Source organism: Corythoichthys intestinalis, chromosome 11, assembly GCF_030265065.1.
Source record: "Corythoichthys intestinalis isolate RoL2023-P3 chromosome 11, ASM3026506v1, whole genome shotgun sequence".
In the NCBI taxonomy this organism is placed as follows: domain Eukaryota; kingdom Metazoa; phylum Chordata; class Actinopteri; order Syngnathiformes; family Syngnathidae; genus Corythoichthys; species Corythoichthys intestinalis.
The window spans coordinates 53,277,448-53,301,923 of record NC_080405.1 but is presented as its reverse complement, the minus strand read 5'-3'; the positions used below and the strand labels follow the sequence as shown (position 1 = coordinate 53,301,923).

The 24,476-nt window shown below is 40.6% G+C and overlaps 2 protein-coding genes across 21 annotated transcripts in view; one reads left to right on the top strand and one right to left on the bottom strand.

Annotated features, from left to right (window-relative positions):
- The first annotated feature begins 57 nt into the window (after positions 1 to 57).
- Positions 58 to 24,145, top strand: srpx2 (sushi-repeat containing protein X-linked 2). Its single transcript, XM_057850140.1, has 10 exons — positions 58 to 508; positions 2,977 to 3,039; positions 4,179 to 4,370; positions 6,271 to 6,447; positions 10,692 to 10,815; positions 10,900 to 11,021; positions 14,339 to 14,518; positions 14,590 to 14,723; positions 14,782 to 14,903; positions 21,126 to 24,145. The coding sequence occupies exons 1-10, from the start codon at positions 469 to 471 to the stop codon at positions 21,307 to 21,309; spliced, it is 1,338 nt and encodes a 445-aa protein (XP_057706123.1). The 5' UTR covers positions 58 to 468; the 3' UTR covers positions 21,310 to 24,145.
- sytl4 (synaptotagmin-like 4) overlaps positions 23,435 to 24,476 on the bottom strand; it is a 52,195-nt gene continuing 51,153 nt past the window's right edge. For all 20 annotated transcript variants that reach the window (XM_057850119.1, XM_057850127.1, XM_057850121.1 and 17 more), the window contains one exon: positions 23,435 to 23,858. In XM_057850119.1, the coding sequence (XP_057706102.1) occupies positions 23,710 to 23,858 (149 nt within the window). In that variant the 3' untranslated portion in view covers positions 23,435 to 23,709. The remainder of the gene's footprint in view (positions 23,859 to 24,476) is intronic.

Genomic DNA, 24,476 nt, shown 5'->3' with positions numbered 1-24,476 from the left:
TTTAATCGTATTATTCTGAAGAAAGCCTTCTCGTTGAGTAAATGAGTCTACTAAACATTTACGTGATGGGCAGTCAAATCGTTGCTCGACTAAACATGTAGCAAATAACTGCGAAAAATCATTTACATAAACTCACTAAATAATGCATCTATTATGACTTTTTAACGCATGTTTGATTGACGAGAGACAAGAGACAAGCGCGCCCCCCAGTGGAATTTCTACACACCGCTAAAGTAAGGAGGAATTCGGGGAGTTCAGCTTCTGAGTCAAGAACAAAAAAAAAAAGAAGCTCCTGTTTCCCACCGAGGACAACCGATTTGGCTTTTTAAAAATACATTTTAGTGTGAATTCTCAAGGTTTTGGGGAGCGTGACATTGTTGGGAGTCGGACTTGGAACCCCGTCGATAAGCTGCGCACATTTTTTCCCTCCCGGCGGTGTCATCCTTTTTCCCGAACAGAAGTTTGACAATGACCCCGGTGCTCTTTTTGTTCTTGTTATATCTTTCAGGTGAGTACGTGAAATTTTTATGATGATCTTAATGTAGAGTGCACATCTGTTAATATGGCTTGGTTCAAATAAGTTATGCAAATGTCTCCATTGTCGTGATAACATTATTAGACACTATTACACTATAATACTATTAAATGTGGGGGTGGGACAATATCGATATAGTAATACACAAAGGTGGGTAGAGTCGTCAAAAATGTTACTCAAGTAAGAGTAGCGTTACTTCAAAATAATACAACTCAAGTAAAAACAAAAGCAGTCATCCAAAAAATGTACTCAAGTAGATTTGGTGGAAATAATACTCAAGTAATGAGTAACATTGTGAGTAACTGCTCTCAATGTTTGATTTTTTTAAACAATGTTTTTTCTCAGCACAAAGTTATCTATATGAACTGTTATTATTATACTTTGAAGAAGAATCAAGTAATATCCAGTTTATTTACATAGCGCTTTACAAAAACCCGAGAGGTCCTCAAAGTCTTTTACAACAAAGCAAAATATAGTTAATGATAAAGACTACAGCCTATTTAGTAGCCACATTAGGCCAAAGAAATACAAAAAAACCCATCTAATTTTGGTGAGAGAAAAAAATACAGAAATGAAGCCTTATTCATCCAGAGAGCATCAGTGCCTTCTAGTGGAGAAAATATGTTTCCTATGATGAAAACAAAAGAATCATAACTCCGGTTTTTCCGTGGTCAATCAGTGCCAAATAAAAACTGGGAAAGAGGTTAAAATCTGCGCTTTCGAGTCATGTTGACGGCAGCGCTCTGTGTCAATTTTTATTTTCTTACGACGCTTTAAAGACGTGATTGAACAGGCCGACATGATCATAGAGCGGCAAGTGTCTGCTCAATACAATGGAGTCATGTGATTGTTGTTGCGACGTTTCATTGGTGAAACCGAGCCTCATGATATCAGGTGTCTTCCACACAAATCTACTCAAGTTAAAGTAAAAAATATGGCTTAGTAAAATTACTCTTACAAGTACATTTTACCCAAAAAGTTACCCAAGTAAATGTAACGGAGTAAATGTAACACCTTACTTCCCACCCTGGTGATACATCGCGATTAGTGCTTCAACGATTAATCGATTTACTCAAGTAATTCGATTAGAAAAAAGATTCAATTAAATTTGGCTGCTTCGAGTATTCGTTTAATACTTAGAGTGGCATTGTAATGGTTTGTTTTTTAAAGTGTTTGCATTCAGTTTGATTGATTTGGGTGGATACACTTCCCTCTAGTGGCAGCAGTGAATATGAAAAAACTCCATTTCACATGGCTGAATCCAGCTGCTCCCATTTAAGACCAGCATAAGCTAAGTTTTTGTTAAAGCTATTTTTTTTTTTTTTTTTTTTTTTATGCATTCATAATTTAGTTTTAAGGTATATTTAGCCTTTTTTTTTTTGTGGGAATATGTGTTTGAACCATTTGTTAAGAGCATTGTTAAAAAACAAACAAACAAAAACCTAGCATTTTATGGCATTTAAGCTAGCGGACTTTTGCTATGTAAGTTAGCCAATTGTTCTTTTGTTGTAGTTAGATCCTCATTTATTTAATTTTTTTATACCGTGTGAGGCTCAGCTCGGGTGTTTTAATTTTCTATGTTCCTTTTACGACTACTCCATTATTCGAACTAACTAGTCCACCGATTAATCAACTACTGAAATATTTGATAGCTGCAGCACTAATCACGATACGTGTGAATGTAGATAAACATAAGCTAAGGTTTTTGTTTGAGCTAATTTTTTTTTTATGCATTCATAATTTAGTTTAAAGGTATAATTAGCCATTTTTTGTGGGAATATGTGTTTGAACCATTTGTTAGAAGCATTGTGAAAAAAAAAAGTTAGCATTTTATAGCATTTAAGTTTGCAGACTTGTGCTATGTAAGTTAGCCAATTGTTCTTTTGTTGTACTTGGATCCTCATTTATTTATTTTTATACCGTATGAGGCTCAGCTCAGGTGTTTTAATTTTTTATGTTCCTTTTCCGACTACTCAATTATTCGAACTAACTAGTCCATCGATTAATCAACTACTAAAATAATCGATAGCTGCAGCGCTAATCGCGATATGTGTGAATGTAGATAAAATCTCACTTTCTGGGATGTTAGCCCAGTGTTGAACTTAGGAAAGTTGCTGAGTGTAACAAAAATAAAAAATGGAAACTTAGACCAGTTGAAAGATGATCATTTATACACTTCAAAACAACAAATATACAATTGACTTAATCTACCGCTCAGTGTTTTATGTACATGCTGCTTTTCTGTTCGAATAACTGATAGTAATTCCATGTCTGTGAATAGTGGAATGCTTGCAGGAAGTTTGTGTTGCCGAGAGACTTTCTGAACCAGCCTACGAGTTAATGACACCAAAATGCCTCTTGTCACTGGAAACATACTTACTCAGTTATGTTATGGGTTTGATGAACTCTTTTTCCATGTGTGTGTGTTTTTCTTGTTGCAGCTGTGTGTGGGACTACAGAGGATGTTGCAGAGGACGAAGACGCGCTTCACCTAGAATACACACGTATGGAGGGCAATAATGCACCAATACCTAATGTTTGCAATCAGAATTTTGTATCGTTCATATGTAATATGAGCAATTCGTTGAAGTTGGCCTCCCATCAGATACAAATTTACATAAAAATTATGTCAATCGTTTGTGCTTGTTTGTGAATTAACACCAACTCTTTTCAGGGCCTCAGAATGTTGAATTAAATTAAACAAATGTAAATTTAGCACAGAAGTTCAACTAGGAGTGGGAAACTCTTGGTACCTCACGATATGACACGATTTGCGATACAGAGCTCACGATAACGATGATATGGCGATACAACGATTATCGATACATTGGTCAGGAAATCATTATAGGATATTCTACAAAGAACTAATGAACAGAAAAACAAGCTTCTGCTGTAAATTGGAATGAGTTTATCACTAGTAGACGTCCAATCCATTTGAAGTGGGAGGGTGGCAGCGAATGAACATTCGTTTATTCGCTGCCACCCTCCTTCTTCAAATGGATTGAACGTCTATGGCCGGTAGTGGCAGCCAATGCCAGGCAATGAGGTAATTATGGGCCATTTAAGGTCTTTCACCTGTTGATTTTCAGTTACTTCCTGTTGATTTTGGGGTATTTTTATGGGTCTCTTCCAGTTTAATCTGAGTTACAGATCAAGAAGTGACCTGGGAATTACCCAAAGGAATAGGCAGTGACTCAAACTCAACAGAAAATCACCTGTAAATGCCCTAAAATGAACAGCAAGTGGCCTGTAAATGCCCTGAAAATCAGACAGAATGACTATGAATTCTTTGGTTTCGAATGAACGAACGTTCCCAGTCTAAATGGATTGGGCGTCAAGCACCGTCAATGCAGCCTTAAGTGTTACCTGAGACACTATAATGGTGGAAGATTTTGGTAGCAACTTGTTGGTTCATTTTTATTTATCTTTTTAGACATTGACACCTTTATAAAACGATATCTCGATTCTTGGCAGGAGCATATCGATAACCTTTTGGGATACAAAGTATCGCGATATATCACCATTTCGTCCAAGTTCAACTGACAACACTAACACTGCAAATTTAAGACTTTTGAATTTGCTGTGTACAAGTACAATAAAACCTGGATTTCACACTCAACAGATATTTTTTCTTCCCCATCAGAACTTCACTGGTGCCACACTCCACGCCTCGCCAATGGCGAACTGACCTGCCACTCCCCCCGAAGCCGAACATACCGGACCACCCAGGGGACGCGTTGCAACATGGTGTGCGACAGGGGCTACCGCCTGATAGGCCAGAGTTCCATCCAGTGTCTCGCCAACCGCCGTTGGTCTGGGACTGCGATGTGCCGCAGTGAGTGGAAGTCGCTATTCCAAAAATCACAGTATAAATGATTTAACACCATGCAGATAGCATGCGATATTTTTTATTGGTTGATTATGTCATTCACTGTGAGCTCTCCCAGTCAAAATTGAATGGACGTCTAGTGCCGTCAATGGCAATGAATGAGTTAATAAATAAAAATAGTAGTGTTGCATCAATACCGATACTAGTATCGGTTTGGTACTGATATAGCACTAAAACAATGTCATCGGTATCAGGGAGTACTAAGAAATAATGTGCCGATGCTGCGCAATGTGTACAATCGAGATATACTGTAATTTCCAAACTTCCGGTCTACCTACCCAAGATGGCTGCCAGCTACAAACACTGCCATGGAAAAACTCTTGATAGACAATTGTGTGGCATCCAATCATTCTTCTGCTTTGAATTAAATTGAGTTTAACACTATTAAACGTTCAAATAGTTTCCAACTTCTGGTCTACTGACCCAAGATGGCTGCGATCTACACACACTGCCATTAAAAACAGTTGATATACACTCAATCGTGTGGCAGCCAATTACCCTTCTGCTTTGAATTTCAGTCAGTTTATCTCTAGTAGACATTCAAATAGTTTCCAATTTCCGATGTACTGACCCAAGATGGCTGCCATCTACACACACTTCCATAAAAAAGCAGATGATGGACGCTCAATCGTGTTGCGTCTAATCATCCTTCTGCTTTGAATTACAGTGAGTATATCGCTAGTAGATGTTCAAATAGTTTTCAACTTTCAGTCAATGGACCCAAGATGACCGCTGTCTACACACACTGCCATAAAAATCAAATTATGATAGCCGCTCGATCATGTGGCGTCCAATCATCCTTCTGCTTTGAATTTCAGTAAGTATATCATTAGTTAACGTTCAAATAGTTTTCAACTTTGTCTACTGACCCAAGATGGCCACCATCTACACACACTGCCATAAAAAACAGATTATGATAGCCGCTCGATCATGTGGCGTCCAATCATCCTTCTGCTTTGAATTTCAGTGAGTTTATCTCAAGTAGACATTCAAATAGTTTCCAATTTCCGGTCAACTGACTCAAGATGGCTGGCGTCTACACACACTTCCCTAAATAACAGTTGATAGACATTTAATTGTGTGGCTTTCAATCCTCCTTCCACTTTGAATTTCAGTGAGTTTATCTCGAGTAGACGTTCAAACAGTTTCTAACTTCTGGTCTACTGACCCAAGATGGCTGTCATCTACGCACACTGCCATTAAAAACAGATGATAGACGCTCAATTGTGTGGTGTCCAATCGTCCTTCTGCTTTGAGTTTCATTGAGTAGGTTCCAACTTCCAGTCTACTGACCCAAGATGGCCACCATCCACACACTGCCATAAAAAACATGCTCAAATGTGTGGTGTCCAATCATCCTTTTGCCTTGGATTTGAGCGAGTTTATCACTAGTCGAGGTACAATCCATTTGAAGCGTGAGGGTGGTGTTCATTCATTTGCTGCCAGCCCTCCCACTTTAAATGGATTGGAAGTGTAGCACTGTCAATGCCAGCCAAAGAGTCAAAATTAAAATTTGTTACTCATCTGGCCAAGGTGCAATCTCTGATCAATTAGTTTATCACTAGTATTCGCTGCCAGTCCTCCCACTTCAACCGGATTAGACGTCTAGTGTTGTCAATGAAAGTTAAAAATAACATTAGTTCTTTATATAGCCAAGATACATCTATATTTAAAAAAACAAAAACAAAAAAAACATGGTATCAGTACAGTATCGGCTGATACCGGACAACCAGGTGTCGGAATCGGTATCAGGAGACAAAAAATGGTATTGGTGCAACACTAAAAAACAGCACTGTATTCTATCAAACGTAATATCATTATCAACACCCAACCCGTGTTTTTGCAGAGATGAGATGCGGTGTGTTGGCCCTAATCCTGCACGGCAGATACACGTGCACTCAAGGGTTCGTGGTGGACTCCAGGTGCGACTTCACCTGCGCCCCCGGCTACCGAATTGAGGGCGAGCACAGCCGCACGTGTCTGCACGGGGGTGCGTGGAGTGGATCGCAGCCTATCTGCTCAGGTACGACTTTTTTTTAACCTGTCCTGTTCAGTTGCATAGACACGGAGAACAGGAATCTGAGTGTCCTTATGCTCTTAACAGTTTCAGTGTACCGTAATTTCCGGACTACAAGCCGCTACTTTTTTCCCTCATTTTGGGTCCTGCGGCGTGTGCAGTGATGCGGCCAATTCGTGCATTTTTCTGACGGCTGCCAGGGGCGCTCGAGCATGGAATGTGGGAGTGAGACACGTGGAATTTCGGAATACGCTAGTTTGCACTTTTACCGGTGGTTTGTTTAACTTTGTGCGTTGTGCATGAATAGAGGTGGCGGACCCTCGTCTTTGTGCATGAGTAGAATTGGCAGACCCGCATCATGGAAAATGCTAGAAGAAATTAAATTGGCCGTCCGAGTTGTATGGAAGCTTAGATGACTAGCGGCGAGAGATCAATTGCCAAGACTCGCCGCATGCGAAGAGCAGCTTTTTCACAGGTATGCCGAGGGAGCCTGGCAGCGTGAAGCGGTGTACTGTGAAAGAAGTCCGCCATCACCAACAGGTTTCGAGGGGCCACTTTGCTGTGTGACGAGGAGGATGGCATGGGCTTAGTAGTGCATTTGCCTCATTATGGGAGACATTGAAGGCGACAACGGAGGAGAGACTGAGTAGGTGCGGGGCGAAGTATATCCGAGCGTCTTCATATCCGACACTGAGGGTGAAGACGTCCATGGTTTGAGTGCACAGGAGGAAGAGGAAGATGAAGATAGCTAACAAAGACTTTTATGTTTTTAATAACCAACCCACTTAGTGCTGTTACCGCTGTGTTGATGCTATGTAACTTCCGCTATATAACCCGTGTTTGCTGGCGCTGTTTGGAAGGCAAAGTTGAGGTGTGTTATTAAAATTTTGAAAACTGTGTATTTCTTTGTCAATATCTCATGTTACTAAGTGGGCATACGCGGCTTATAGGCAGGAGAGGCTTATGTATGTACAAAATGGTTTTTCCTTTAAAAATGTACTGGGTGAGGCTTGTAATCAGGGGCGCCCAATAGTCCAAAAATTACGGTATTACATGGGAGTTTGATATACTCCCATTAGGTTTGTTCATTAAGCAACGAACAGAAAGGGGTCATGAGCGATGGGTCGTGACCGAAGGAACGAGATTGCGGTTACAAGTGGCTGAAATGTGTTTTCTCAGGCGGATAGCTGGCCTCTCACTTAGGCTAGGTTCATACTACAGGTCTTAATGCACAAATCTGATTTTTTGTTATATCTGTTTTTTGGCGTGCGCGTTCAGACTGCCTTTGTCCATCGAGACCATTCAAGTATTACGCATGCGCACTAATTCGCAGTCGGACACGCGCTGGGCAAGAAGACCCGCATGCGCAGAAGCATCAAAACAAATGACCACACATGCTGGCTGTCATCTGTCATTCCAGGGATATCATAATTTGCTTTTCAAAAAGAGGACACAAATAACAGACATAAATAATCCCCGTGTAGGATTATATTCAAAGTTTATATGGCTCGATAGCATGCACGCACTGTCCGTGCATGTCACACACACATGCGGGCAGTTTGCCCTGACTCTCGGCAGTGTAAGCAATCTTGAAATATTGCTCATAGAGTAGAGAGAACCGATCATTCTCAGGCTTATCCTCAACCCATTTTTATATTTTTATGACTATTGTCAAGCCCGTCCCTTCCCCAAAAGCCGTTTTACATGCAAGCTAGGCGCTAATAACGCACAGCTGCACCGCTACCGTAGCGTCTCTCTCGCACTTTGATGACGTAATTGCTGCATGAATTCCGATTTGGGAGATTCGACAGTACAGACCGCCACGACGTTCTGGAAAAATGTGGCCCAGATCGGATTTGAAATGGTGCCGTTCTATGCGACATGTCACGTTCAGACCGTCAAGTTAATGCCTCACTCGAGTCGGAAAAACACGAAAAAATCGGATTCATGCATTAAGACCTGTAGTATGAACGTAGCCATAGAGACATGGTGAGAAACGCTGCTATCCACAAGAGGCTCAGAGTCGGGTCGCTTTTTCTTCACGTAGAAAGAAGTCAGTTGCAGTGGTTCGGGCATCTGGAGCAGATGCCACCAGGGCACCCCCCTAGGGAGGTGTTCCTGACACATCCAACTAGGAGGAGACAAGGCCCAGGACCAGGTGGAGGGATTATATCTCGACACTGACTGGGGGAGCACCTCGGGATCCAACTAGTCAGAACTAGTTAATGTGGCCAGGGAAAGGGAATTTTGGGGCCCCCTGCGTAAACTAATGCCGCCATAACCCGACTTCAGATAAGCGGTTGAAGATGGATGGATGGATGGATGGATGGACCTGTAAGTGTGGATATGCTGAAATCCTATTCTATGCTACCTGATCGCAAATCCTGGCACCGACAAGCTCTCTCTACCTGAGTGTGTCGAATTGCACTCAGTCTTATGTGAACCCTCTCAAATACAGTGTATCACAAAAGTGAGTACACCCCTCGCATTTCTGCAGATATTTAGGTATATCTTTTCATGGGACAACACTGACAAAATGACACAATGAAAAGTAGTCTGTGTGCAGCTTATACAGTATAATAGAGTTCATTTATTCCCCTCAAAATAACTCAAAATATAGCCATGAATATCTAACCCCCTGGCAACAAAAGTGAGTACACCCCTTTGAAAAAACGTGCATCCCTAAATGTCCAAATTGAGTACTGCCTGTCATTTTTCCTCCAAAATGTCATGTGACTCGTTACAGGAGTGCCGTTAACATTGCTGCAGAGATTGAAGAGGTGGGGGGTCAGCCTGTTCGTGCTCAGACCATACGCCGCACTCTACATCAAATTGGTGTGCATGGCTGTCACCCCAGGAGGAAGCCTCTTCTGAAGACGGTACACAACAAAGCCCGCCGCCCGTCTCATCAGACCATAGGACATGGTTCCAGCAATCCATGTGCTTCGTTGACATGTCTTCAGCAAACTGTTTTCTTGTGTACAATATTCAATAGAGGCTTCCTCCTAGGGTGACAGCCATGTACACCAATTTGATGTAGAGGGCGGCGTATGGTCTGAGCACTAACAGGTTGACCCCCCACCTCTTCAGTCTATGCAGCAATGATGACAGCACTCCTGTAACAAGTCACATGACATTTTGGATGGAAAATGACAAGCAGTACTCAATTTGAACATTTAGGAATGTACGTAGTTTCTATGCGGTGTACTCACTTTTGTTGCCAGGGGGTTTAGATATTAATGGCTATATTTTGAGTTATTTTGAGGGGAAAATAAATTAACTCTATTATATACAGTAAGTTGCACACAGACTTCTTTTTGTTGTGTAAAAGTGTCATTTTTGTCACAGCTGTCCCATGAAAAGATATACTTAAATATCTGCAGAAATGTGAGGGGTGTACTCACTTTTGTGATACACTGTATATGATATTCCGAAAGAAAATACCGCGTAGGAGCCTCCCCAGGGCCCCGGCACTGCCCTAGCCACTCGAAGTGGAAGCGAACGCGGCCCACCCCTCCTCCAGCAAAGGGGCCACTGTCATCCCCCCGGTACCCAGGGTAGTCCCCCAGGCCATCCATTCCCCCTTTAATGAGCCCTCAGAAAAAAGGACGAGGGGACCCACCTATGGTTGCCCCCACCACTGCCTGCCCACTTGGACCCCCAGCCACCGCCAGAACCGCCCCAACCGACGCGACACAACGCTAGGGCAGGAAAGGATCCCGTTGACACCGCGCTGCCCCACTATTGTCCAGCCGATGAGACGCGCCAGCTCCCAAGGATGATCCCCGGACCCCAAAAGCAGACTTAATGAGCAGGACGTAAACGTAATAAGTTGTCAGAAAAATAAATACAACACTCAAGTTAGGACACGCTAACAATCAACTGAAAAACATTGTTTAGATGACACATCTGTGAGCAATAAGGACTTTAATTCTATCTGATAGCTTCAATCTGCAGTCATAAAATAGAGCTAAACTCTGTCCATCTGCTTTTCCTGACTTTTGATGTTTTTCTTCGCTGGCGTAGCTCTCTAGGGACTCCGTTTTACCAAAGTAAACATGTCTTCTCACGCTGCTAATGGAATCCAAAGCTGTGGTCACGCAGTACTTCAAGGTTCTCAAACTGGTGTCTGCGAGCTCTATATTGGGGGTCTTAAAAAATGCGATACAAGGCTCACAATAATGATTGTTTCACGATATGCTGATACAACAATCATGACTTGAGCAGTGTATGAATTTTTCTTACTTCAGATACAGAACCTCCGAAAATCAGGTGTCCGCTATCGAGAATCAAAATAGCAGAACCTGGAAAACTGACCGCCAGAGTGAGTTGGGATGCACCAGTTGCCACGGACACAGCTGATAAAGTACTCGAGTATGTTGCTGTCTAACTTTCAAATGTTTTTCATTTGTTTCAAAACAAATGGAACCACTTAATACGACTTTGTTTACTTTGTAGCGTGATCCTAGTGGGCCAGGAGCCCGGCACTGACTTCAAGGAGGGAGTCAATATTGTTCGTTACAAAGTGTACGATCAAGCGAGGAACAGAGCCGCCTGCAAGTTTATCGTCCGGGTTGAAGGTGAGCCGACGACCCTCGTAAAGTCGACCCCCATCAGATGCAATTTTATATAAAAATGTCAATCGCTACGTTTGTGCCGGTTTGTGCTGTACATTTCCTTGGAGCTGCTATCGTTTTTGAGATATTTACAATTATTTTATAGGTCAGTCTGAGGTCAATCTGCCCCCTAATTTGATCTAAACAGGCTAAAAATTGTGTCAATCCTTTTCCCTTGGTTTGTGCTGAAAGATTCTTTTGTTTGTGGTGCAACTGTCTTGTAGATATTCTACAATTTATTTGTAGTGACGACGTGCACCTCCCCATGTACAGCGGAATGGAACCGCAATGATGCAGTTCGTATTGTTTGTCCTGCTATTGTTTTTTTTTGTTTGTTTGGTTTTGTCCTCGATATTTACAATTCTTTTATAGATCAATCTAAGGTCAACCATTTTGATCTAAACTAGCCAAAAATATTGTCAATAACGGAACCCGTAAAGGGACATAATCAGAAATAAAATAAATTTAAACCATCTGGTGCGCACCAGAAACAATTTGGTAAATATTAGCATAATGTAGCATTTAGGCTAGCAGACTTTTGCGACGCAACTTTGCCAGTTGTTCTTTTGTTGTACTTAGGTCCTCATTTATTTATTTTAGGGTGACCATATTTTGATTTCCAAAAAAGAGGACACTCAGCACGGCCTCAAGATACTTGAATTTTACTCGAAGTTCACTCAAAGATGCCTATATCACTTGCAAAATGCATTTTGAAAATAAATAAATAATGACTAATATATACATATATATATATTTATTATATAGATTAGGGCTGTCAAAATTTTTGCGTTAATGGGCGTTAATTAATTATTTTAATTAATCACGTTAAAATATTTGACGCAATTCACGCACATGCCCCGCTCAAACAGATTAAAATGAGAGCAGTGTAATGTCTGCTTGTTACTTGTTTTTTGGTGTTTGGTGCCCTCTGCTGGCGCTTGGGTCCAAATGATTTTATGGGTTTAAGCACAATGAGTAAGCATGGTGTAATTATTGACATCAACAATGGTGAGCTACTAGTTTATTTTTTGATTGAAAATTTTACAAATTTTAATAAAACGAAAACATTAAGAGGGGTTTTAATATAAAATTTCTATAACTTGTACTAACATTTATCTTTTAAGAACTACAAGTCTTTCTATCCATGGATCGCTTTAAGAGAATGTTAATAATGCTAAAGCCATCTTGTTGATTTATTGTTATAATAAACAAATACAGTACTTATGTACTGTATGTTGAATATATATATCTGTCTTGTGTCTTATCTTTCCATTCCAACAATAATTTACAGAAAAATATGGCATATTTTATAGATGGTTTGAATTGCAATTAATTACGATTAATTAATTTTTAAGCTGTAATTAACTCGATTAAAAATTTTAATCGTTTGACAGCCCTAGGTAAAATATAAAACCTGCCGGAAATTTTCCATTAGCACCGCCCATGCTCCATACCTTAGACCAGGGGTGTCCAAACTTTTTGCAATCAAAATCGCTACGTTTGTATCGGTTTGTGCTGTACGTTTCCTTTGAGCTGCTATCGTTTTTGAGATATTTACAATTATTTTATAGGGCAGTCTGAGGTCAATCTGCCCCCTAATTTGCTCTAAACAGGCTAAAAATTGTGTCAATCCTTTTCCCTTGGTTTGTGCCGAAAGATTTTTTTGTTTGTGGTGCAATGGTCTTGTTGATATTCTCCAATTAATTTGTAGTGACGACGTGCAGCTCCCCATGTACGGCGGAATGGAACCGCAATGATGCAGTTCGTATTGTTTGTGCTGCTATTGTTTTTTGTTGTTTTTTTCTCGATATTTAAACAATTCTTTTATAGATCAATCTAAGGTCAACCATTTTGATCTAAACTAGCTAAAAATGTTGTGAATACGGAACCCCTAAAGGGACATAGACAGAAATAAAATAAATTTAAACCATCTGGTGCGCACCAGAAACAATCTGGTAAACATTAGCATTATGTTGCATTTAGGCTAGCGGACTTTTGCCAAGCAACTTTGCCAGTTGTTCTTTTGTTGTACTGAGGTCCTCATTTATTTATTTTCTTATATCATTTGAGGGTAAGCTCAGGTGCAAGTTGAGTCCAAGATTGAAGTAAAGCTCAACTAAATCATTTTTAGCACGCTGAAACTGCTGGTGCCCGATGCGCGCCTGAGCTTAGCCTCAAACGATATAAACCGTGAACCTGCACATTACTCGTACCACTTTTCTATTTATAGAAAATATTTATTCGTATTTTATGGTTTTTGCACAAATAGCGCTGCTAATGCAGTTATTGCAATTTTGTTGTTTTCATTCATTTACGAATGTGATTGCACTTTAGTTTACATTAGGGCTGTTAAACGATTAAAAATTTTAATCGAGTTAATTACAGCTTAAAAATCGTAATTAAGCTCAAATAAAACCATCTATAAAATCTGCCATATTTTTCTGTAAATTATTGTTGGAATGGAAAGATAACACACAAGATGGATATATACATTCAACATATGGTACATAAGTACTGTATTTGTTTATTATAACAATAAATCAACAAGATAGCATTAACATTATTAACATTCTGTTAAAGCGATCCATGGCTAGAAAGACTTGTAGTTCTTAAAAGATAAATATTAGTAAAGGTTATAGAAATTTTATATTAAAACCCGTCTCAATGTTTTCGTTTTAATAAAATTTGTAAAATTTTCAATCAAAAAATAAACTAGTAGCCCCCCATTGTTGATGTCAATAATTACACAATGCCCATGGGTGCTGAAGCCCATAAAATCAGTCGCACCCAAGCGCCAGCAGAGCGCGACAAAACTCCAAAAAACACAAGTAACAAGTTGGCATTGCACTGTGCTGTCATTTTAATCTGTTTGAGCGGGGCATGTGCGTTAATTGCGTCAAATATTTTAACGTGATCAAAAAAATTACCGCCCGTTAACGCGATAATTTTGACACCCCTAGTTTACTTATTTAAATGTTCAGATATTAAAATTTGAATGAGGCAAAATAACATGCTTTTTCTCTCAAATATATTGTTATAATCATTTGTTTTGGATGTACTGTAATTATTTTCTGTATAAAAATTAATTTGGTGTTCAAAAAGTCTTTTTTTAAACTTGAGTCTTGAAAAAGGGGGTCGTCTTATATTCGGGCCAATACGGTAATACGAATGTTGACCAGATTTTCACTGACATTTTTATATGATTTTGTATCTAACGGGAGTTGAGCGGACGGCACTGCGAAATTTCATTGTGCTGTTTTTGCCTCGTTTATTCCTTAAAGTGTGGAGATGCCCCGCCCTGTCTCCCCCATTACACGGGTCCCTCACCTGCTCCTCCGACATCACCAACTACGGCGCTGTGTGCGAGTACGCCTGCGACGGCGGGTACGAGCGCAGGGGCGTTGCCAGCCGGGTTTGCCAGTTCGATCGCAACTGGAGCGACGGGCCCGCGGAGTGCGTCGGTGAGTATTGATCAAAGGTGGGAAACTTTGTACTCCAATAGACTGAATAATCTCCACCTTGTTCGTTTCAGCCATGGAGATCGAAGCAAACGTGCAAACGGCATCGGCTCTGCTACGTCAGTTTTTCCAGAAGCGGCGACTCCTCATTTTGTCCGCGCCCGACATCGCCGACCCAGAGTACCAGCTGCAGAACATCATGATACAAGTGAGGAGAACTTCAAATCAAATCCCTTTGGCAAACTTCTAAGTCACCCCTTCTTCAGAAAGCAGACTGCGGATTAGAGCTGCGCCACGTGACGCTCATAGAGTTGCTGGGCTCTCCGCCGCAAGAGACCGGACGTATTAAGGAGAACAACTTGACCTCAGTAGTTGTCGACGAGTTGAGGTAAAGAAATTCACCTCACATTATCCTAGACCAGTGCTTCTCCATGATTTTCTCTTACCCCTCCCAAGGAAGACTTAAACGTTCCGTGCCCCCCACTAACTCTCTGCCGCCACTGTAAATATACCGTACTATCATTTGTCTACAAAATTCTTATTATTATAAGTACTAGTGTTGCACCGATACCATTTTTTGGCCCCGATACCGATACCTGGCTGTGCAGTATCGGCTGATACCGATACCATACCGATACCACCTCGTTTATATGTGTATTTTTTTTTCTTAATTTTTTTTTTTTTTTTTCAAAGAGCTACATAATTGGATGTGAAATCATTGCTATCAAGGCTTTGTCAGGCTGTTGCTTACCTTTGCAAAATAGGAAAAAGTACACTAAACCCTAGTAGACAATAGTTGAATAAACCTTTGGCTCTCAATGGCCAAAATAGTGCTAAATTTGTGAAATTAATAAAACATGTATAATACTAGCCCAACAGTAAGAAAGTAAAAATAAATTCATAATAATAAACTCTGAATGAACTGAATAAACTTTTTTAAACCTCTCAAAGTCCAAACAGTGCAACTTTCATGAAATTATTGTCACATTCTGCTGCTGGTTAGATTGTGTTTTGTTGCTGGGCGTGGGGGCGTGGCACTTGAATCCAATGCAGGCTCATCAACGCAGCATTTAAGCACGGGTGATCTCAGAGAAGGCTGCCGAGATATTTGCCTTGCTGATCGCTATTTGACATCTGGCACAATAGTCTCGCTACATTTGCTTGTTATGCCCCTGCATTGGGTTTTTCTGTTAGTGTGCTGCTCTCGTTTGTAACCGCTGCCTATCGTCTTAGTTTGTCCGTCGACCTGCTGTCACGGACTCCTTTTGTTATTTCTACTATCCCGCGATCGCGTGTTATTTTTTGTTTGCAATCATTAAACCCTTTTATGTATCCCCCCGCTTGTTGTCTGCTTCGAGGTTCAACCTTGTTTCCGCAATTGCGGACGCTAACAATTATAATAATAATTGACTAGAGCATCCCGTCTCTCCTTTTTTTCGGGAGGTGGGAATCCCTTATTTCTATTTCTGAAAGGTGGCAACAATACTTTGGAAACACTTCCCAAATTACTGCGGCATTTCTTGCAGTAAAAGACAATAAAAGTAAAGTAGACGAAGTGAACTGACCAGAGATTGTTGCTCCAGTCCAGCGGCCTTCTTCCTCTGGATAGCAGTCCTGCTCTTGCAGGCTCAAACTCGTTGTGTTCGTTCACGTTTCGTCTTCAAATGTTTTATCAAGTTCGAGGTATTGAACCTGGCCGATTTAACTCCACATCTCCAAACTTTCAGGCCGCAAATCTTGCATACAGCCATTGATTTTAATCGACGGGATTTCTATTTGGAAATATTTCCCGACCGCCCGCCGCCATATTTCCTGGTTTGTTTTTCGTCCATATGAAAAAGCCCCCTTTTGATTGGTCAGGAGTGGCTATTGGCCCGCTCTCATTGGTCTGGAGCAGGCCAATAGCGATAGCTGCTTGGTGTTCACGTGTCATCACACAACACAGAGACAAGAGTGTCGTGAGCGCCAGGAGGAGAAAAAGGCTGTGGTCAAATGTTATAATAATGGACCGGTAAATAGTATCGGCGCCGTCTTTGTTGGTACTCGCCGATACCGATACCATCATTTCGGGCCGGATCGGCGCCCCCTGCCGATACTAGTATCGGTATCGGTGCATCTTTAATAAGTACACCTCTGTATAACATTGTGTCCTTTTAAATATTAACGAAGAAAAAATAAAGTGTTAATAAAAGAACACATCCATTCTGTAAAAATAGACTCAAGATACATTTTTTGACCGTTTGATACTGAAAAAAAAATAAATAAATAAAATCAAAAAAGAATCCTAAAGTCAAATTGATGAGCAACATGAACTCAAGAGGACAATATGCCAAACCATTAGACTGAAAAAACAGGAAAAGACACAGGACAGAGGTTGAACAGAATAGGTCTTTATTGTCATTGTCAACAACAGAACATTGTGAACAACAAAAATGGACTTGGCACTCCAGTATAAACATATGTATTTGATAACTAGAAAAATATATGCTCTAGAGCTATAAGTGCATAATTATAGCTTGCTTAGAATGAAATATGTACATAAGGGAAATAGTGCAATGCTGTCCTAATGTTAGCAGCGTCACTTGTGCAGAGAATAGAATATGCATAAAAATAAGAAAAAAAAAGAAAAAAAAAACATTGGGAAAAGTGGTCAAACTAATGTATGTTCAAGTTAAAAAGTTGTCAACTTTAATCCATTTTAACTGGTTGCAAGTGTGATTTAGTGATTGCCAGCCCCTGCTACAGTTGTGGTCAAAAGTTTACCTACACTTGTGAAGAACATAATGTCATGGCTCTCATGAGTTTCCATTTATTTCTACAACTCTGATTTTTCTCTGATAGAGTGATTGAAACAGATACTACTTTGTCACAAAAAACATTCATGAAGTTTGGTTCTTTTATGACTTTATTATGGGTGAACAGAAAAAAGTGATCAAATCTGCTGGGTCAAAAATATACATACAGCAGCGCTAATATTTGGTAACATGTCCCTTGGCCATTTTCACTTCAATTAGGCGCTTTTGGTAGCCATCCACAAGCTTCTGGTTGAATCTTTGACCACTCCTCTTGACAGAATTGGTGCAGTTCAGTTCAATTTGATGGCTTTCTGACATGGACGTCTTTCTTCAGCATTGTCCACAAGTTCTCAATGGGACTTTGGGAAGGCCATTCGAAAACGTTAATTCTAGCCTGATTTAGCCATTCCATTACCACTTTTGATGTGTGTTTGGGGTCATTGTCCTGTTGGAACACCAAACTGCGCCCAAGACCCAATCTTCGGGCTGATGACGTTAGGTTATCTTGAAGAATTTGAAGGTAATCCTCCTTCTTCATTATCCCATTTACTCTCTGTAAAGCACCAGTTCCATTGGCAGCAAAACAGCCCCACAGCATAATACTACCACCACCGTGCTTGACGGAAGGCATGGTGTACTTGGGGTTAAAGGCCTCACCTTTTCTCCTCCAAACATATTGCTGGGCATTGTGGCCAAACAGCTCGATTTTTTTTTCGTCTGACCACAGAACTTTCCTCCAGAAGGTCTTATCTTTGTCCATGTGATCAGCAGCAAACTTCAGTCGAGCCTTAATGTGCCGCTTTTGGAGCAAGGGCTTCCTTCTTGCACGGCAGCCTCTCAGTCCATGGAGATGCAAAACACGCTGACTGTGGACACTGACACCTGTGTTCCAGCAGCTTCTAATTCTTGGCAGATCTGCTTTTTGGTGATTCTCGGTTGAATCTTCACCCTCATGACCAATTTTCTCTCAGCAGCAGGTGATAGCTTGCGTTTTCTTCCTGATCGTGGCAGTGACAAAACAGTGCCATGCACTTCATACTTACAAACAATTGTTTGCACTGTTGCTCTTGGGACCTGCAGCTGCTTTGAAATGGCTCCAAGTGACTTTCCTGACTTGTTCAAGTCAATGATTGTTCAAGTCAATAATCACTCACAAGAAATTACTAATTCGTGTTGCTGTATGTATATTTTCGACCCAGCAGATTTGATCACTTTTTATAAAGTCATAAAAGAACCAAACTTCATGAATGTTTTTTGTGACAAAGAAGTATCTGTTCCAATCACTCTATCGGAGAAAAATCAGAGTTGTAGAAATAACTGGAAACTCAAGAGAGCCAAGACATTATGTTCTTCACAACTGTATGTGCCACAGGTAAGTAACAGGTGCTGTTAATTACACAAATTAGAGAAGAATTACATGATTTTTTAAAAGGGTGCCATTACTTTTGTCTGGCCCATTTTTGGAGTTTTGTGTAAAATAATAAGCCCCCCCCCCCCCCATTTTCTTTTGTGTTTTACATTTCAAGCAAAATAAATGAAGATATTACTACCAAAGCATTTGTAATTGCAATCATTTTCCGGGAGAAATTGAGCATTATAAGGGTGCCAATACTTTTGGCCAGCACTGTACCAACCATCACTGTAAAGCTACCATTACAATTTCTTCAGAAATATCTGCCTATCTGATATTCATTCATTCATTACCCTAACCCAGGGGTGTCCAAACCTTTTGCAAAAGGGGCCATATTTGGTGTGGTAAAAATGTGGGGGGCCGACCTTGGCTGACGTCCTTTACATAGAAAAATATATTTAAGCAAATTTAACTAAGCGATTATGTGTGTCACATTTGCTTAATTATTATTTTTTAATTAATAATGTCAACAATCTCGCAACTAGCCTTTGTGGCGTTCTCTTTCGACTCTCGGGCTCTTGCGAAATACTGCTGCTGTAAAATTAAACTAGCTTCAATTTCTCGCTACGTATCTTCCCTGTAGTCTTCTGTACATGTCAGCATGTCTTGTTTGGTAATATCGCCTCACATTGAACTCTTTAAAAACAGCGACTGTCTCTTTGCAAATGAGGCAGACACAGTTGTTGCGTATTTTAGTGAAGAAGTAGTCCAATTTCCACCTATTCTTGAAGCGTCGGCCGTCGCAGTCAACTATTTTTTTTTTGATTGTCACTATTTTAGGAAATTGGGAGTAAAAGGTCACACTGGGTAATGTTGCTTAGAGTGCTGCTGCCTTTTAGTGGGTAAATGAGGAGCAGCATTTAGTGTGTAAGCTATTTCAAATGCTGGTAGCAGTACTGCTGACCAGTTTATTAAGTCTTTGTGTGGGTTAGACGTTATTGATTTTATGAGAGAGGCTGGGGGCCGGATGAAATTTGACCACGGGCCACATTTGGCCCCCGGGCAGACTTTGGACATGTCTGCCCGAACCCTAAAAAACTCCTTAAAACCACAATCAAAAATTTTTTTCTTCCACCCTTTGCTGAAACCAGAGGTTGCGCTAGACTTTTTCATTGTCTGTCATTTTGACTGACAGGGTCATAAAAATCCGGTCATAATCTATTTTTACCCGTCACTTAAAATTTTAAAATGATGATAATGATATTGTGGTGACCCTTTGTTTGGCATAATTCACCTCCGTACTTGTGTGTCCATTTGGCCGAGCGCGTTACCGGCTACGACACAGTCACGTGACAGAGACACTTAAGAGCCGCGCGCGTTCCGGCTTGAATATGAATAGAGAGTTCACAGAAAGCAGCAGAGCTACAGCGGCTGGACACAGCAATTCGAGCTAACAAGACTCTTAACATTGCATACCGCTTCAACATATTCAATAGTATTTAGTTTTCATTCATTTTAAATTAATATTCTGTCCGAACAAGCTTAACAGAGAATCCACACCGTGCCATCACACATCATGCAGATGAATATAACTTTTTCTCTGCAGTGACAAAAACAGCTGACTGTGGCCCTAGTAGGTAGGCTACATATGGAACAATGAAATTAACAGTTCAACTGCTGTGGCCTGAACGCAGTCTCACACTTTCCTCCTGGTGCGCATGGACTTGCCCGCTTGTGCAGTCCCTCTTTTTTCACCTCTTATCAACACCATCGTCGTTCTGGGGCTTTTAGAAGAAACTTCGGACACTCAGCTGCCTTGACATTTTTCAGAGTAAGGCCAACGACGTCATGCATCAAGAGAGACAAAAGCTAATTAATATGCTCACTCGCCACCCTGTGGTCTGGGGTGTGAATTGCAACCTGTCAAAATGACGGACTTGTTTTTTCCGTCACCGTTTTAAAAAAAATCGGTCAACGACGGAATATATTCGGTTAACGCGACCCCTGGCTGAAACCACTACTAATCACGTTTTTTTGGGGGGGCTATAATATTGGGATATCATTGTTGAATGGAGGGGAAAAAACATTTGAAAGTACTTTTTTCCCCTTTTAATACATTTCTAAGGTAGTGTGGTTCAGTACTCTGAATCAAAATCAGGTGACTTGCACTCACTCACATTTAAAAACTAATATTACATGGTAAACTAGTGACATTTTCTAATCCAAACTACTTTCACATGAGGCTCCTCCATAATAAAAGCCCATGAGAGAATATCACCAGATTCTCATTCATTGAAATGAAGGCTAATATATAGTGATTTTCCACCAACCCGTCCAATTTGCATGAGGGCGAGACACACATTTGCTGACTGGAAAATGCATTTACACACTTATCCCACAACTGACTCAGTGTATATCTCCACCTAATAAAAGCTTTCATTTGGATTTTCCCTTCCCCAAACAGGTTAACATTCCGAATCTCCAGGCAGTATTTCAGCATGGTGCTAGTGGACAAAATGGGTCTGGATCGGGAGCGTTTCATCAACCCGATCGCGTCGGAGGAGCTCTTCTCCTACATCGACAGCTTTGTGCTGGACGAAGAGGAGCGGGAGAAGCTGGAGCTCCATAGGGACTTCTGTGATTCATAAAAGCAGGGGAAAAAGGTCAAAATACACCCTACCAACAATTGGTTGATCAGCAGCTAATGAGTTAAGGAAAATAGTAAAAATACTCCTTTACAATCAAGAGTAGCGCAAAATCCGAGAGTAAATTTCTGGTGGTATCTGATTCTTTTGCAATTCAATATCTTATCCGTATACCGTAATTTTCGGACTATAAGGCGCGACATGAAAACGGCATGTGTTTATAGATAGGCTACACTATACGATAAGCCGCAGCTGTCCTCACAGTATTATGGGATATTTACACCAAAAGATATTAACCGGTAACACTTTGACAGCGGCATCATAAGACTGTCAGAAGATCATATGAACCACCATGAAGCTTTGAACCAATAAGCTGGATAGCTTCATTTGGCCATCACTGCTCCCTTGGGGGAAACAACCTCTGCTGCCACCTGCCGTCAACAGTTGTCATCCAACATGCCTCCTAGCATGCACTGCGGCGCTACAGATGTAAATAACAATCAAAATTCATAGGGTTGTTCCAATCATGTTTTTTTGCTCCCGATCCGATCCCGATCGTTTTAGTTTGAGTATCTGCCGATCCCGATATTTCCCGATCGCTTTTTTTTTTTTTTGCTCCCAATTCCAATCATTCCCGATAATTTTTCCCGATCATGTACATTTTGGCAATGCATTAAGAAAAAAATGAATAAAACTCGGACTAATATATACATTTAACATACAGTACATAAGTACCGTATTTGTTTATTATGACAATAAATCCTCAAGATGGCATTTACATTATTAACATTCTTTCTGTGAGAGGGATCCACGGATAGAAAGACTTGTGACTTTGTATATTGTGACTAAATATTGCAATCTAGTGTATTTGTTGAGCTTTCAGTAAATGATACTGTAGCCATGCCCAAATGCATAATGGGAAGTGCAACCATGACTGTGCGTAGTGGTACCAATTGATATATCTTCTCTGCGTTGGGAAATAACATAGGGTGTTAAAAGATCAACTACTACCTTTCTTCCCCACATTGCTTCCCACTATATTTCTAATTGTTGATAGAGGGATTGTAAGGCTTTAGCCAACTAAAAAAAGGCTTCAAAGGCTGCCAAAATTGTCTGTACTCATTATTCGTTGCCTTTTAGCTCTACGTTTACTTAAAACGGTGCCATTATAGATTGAACGCGACAATGCGTGAGTGGGTAGTGCAGCGCATGCGTTAATTGCGTTAAATATTTTAATGTTATTACCGCTGTTAATGTGTCCAGCCTTGGTGTCCAGCTTGAAATGCCCTACACTTTAGACATTTTCTGCTTTTTCTTGGTGCCTTTCTGTTCACTTTCGTTGTTGCCTCTATATTCATGCATGGTTAATCCAATACATCCGCCGCCTCGGTCTTCTTCCTGAATGCACATGACGACAACGCGTTATGCCGCATTAAAAGTAGGCTGGGCAAAACGTCATTTTTAGCCTGTAAAAAGAAAAATCAACCTATAGGCTGCAGGGGTCAAGCAGCGGGGAAAAAGTCATACGCTGAAATTAAGTTAGAATTGCTCCCGTTATTGCTTTAGGTCCCTTCTGTGTACTTTCAACATGTGAAAGTTTTACAACTGTTTCATCATTTAAAGATAGATTTAAGTTTTGCCGATTTAGGAATATTTTAGATAAAAAGTTACTTAGGTTCGCTAGGAAGATTCTCTACAAGAGCCTTCTTGAGAAGTCTACTGCTTCAAGATGGCGGCTGTTTACTAATGCTGGCGAGTCATGTAATTTCGCATCTAGTTCTCTATACAATGTGCCAATGCCGCCAAGTGTCATTTCGCATCTAGTTCTATATACATGTGATATCTCCTGTAGCATCATGTGGGCGTAGTTTGTAGGCTATCGGCTACAGTCAGGTATTATTGGAGCCACCTAGAATCAGGTTTGCAATGGTGTCACCACTCCCGCTCTGCTCTCTCCGCGAGTCCGTGTCTCTCACTTTTCTCGCGTCATTCAACTAACGAAGTAACGGTAACGGTGTTGCAAAGATGAGAAAATTAAAGATTACTCACTACTGAAAAAAATAACACCGTTAGTAACGCCGTTATACTCCAGCGCCGTTATTAACAACACTGTTGATCACAATGCAGATACTGAGTCAATATTTATTGATTAACATGTTGGAGGCAACCATGAAAGTTAAAAATCTCTCCTCAAAACCTTGTACAAACATTCGATATCATACTGGTAACGAACAAATATAAAATTCCTTTTTGCATCTAATAAATTGCATGACACCGTGAAGACTTTGTATGACTGTGCTTTAAAATGTGAGCATCCCTAAAAATGTCACGTCTACTCATAGCCAATCGTCAGTCTGTCGCTAGAAAAGCTTCTGTCCTTAAAATAAAAATGATCCAGAGTCCTCATTTGTCCTTCTTCTTCCTCATGGTGGTACGCAATGGAAGACTGCCCTCTGCCCAAGAGTCTGGGTACTGCATCATTTTCTGCCACAGGCTGACTTCTTCACCCACTGAATCCATACCCACATTGTTGTTTCCTATTTTGACACTGCCTGAAAGGTAAAAAAAAAAAAAAAAAAAAAAGTAGCGGGTAAGTAGAATTCTTATGAAAAAAAGCACACAAAATAAACTACTTGATTCAGAACCGAAACATTTAAATCCAGTTTGTCATGCAAAATAGTTGATGTTGAAGGAGATTGTACCTTTTCTCTTAGGCACCGTCTGTTCTCATTATTCTAACACACTTAATATAATCAATCAGGGAATAATATCTTTCCTCATGTTTACCGATCGACTGTTTGTATTACTCTAACACACTCAATATAAAATAAATTATACCATAGTTTAAGGGAAACAAGCAGAATTTAGGGCATGAAGCGATTCATGGCACCTTCTTATCATGGAAGCCCAACGCGTGCGTCATGCCACTGACTGAGCAAGATTGCCGGACAGTCCAGAAAAAAATGGCGGGACGCCCTGTCCCAATACAAGGAACACCGGAAAACACCCAATATCCAACTGACTGACAAGACTCCAACAGCCCTTTGACGCTGACGTGGCAAAATCCACAACCCTCGCTGTCCTGACAACAGTAACTCCCGAATCCTCCTGTCCAATCCACAGACAGACAATAATCCTAAACAGCCCAAACTGCGATAGAAGATTATCCG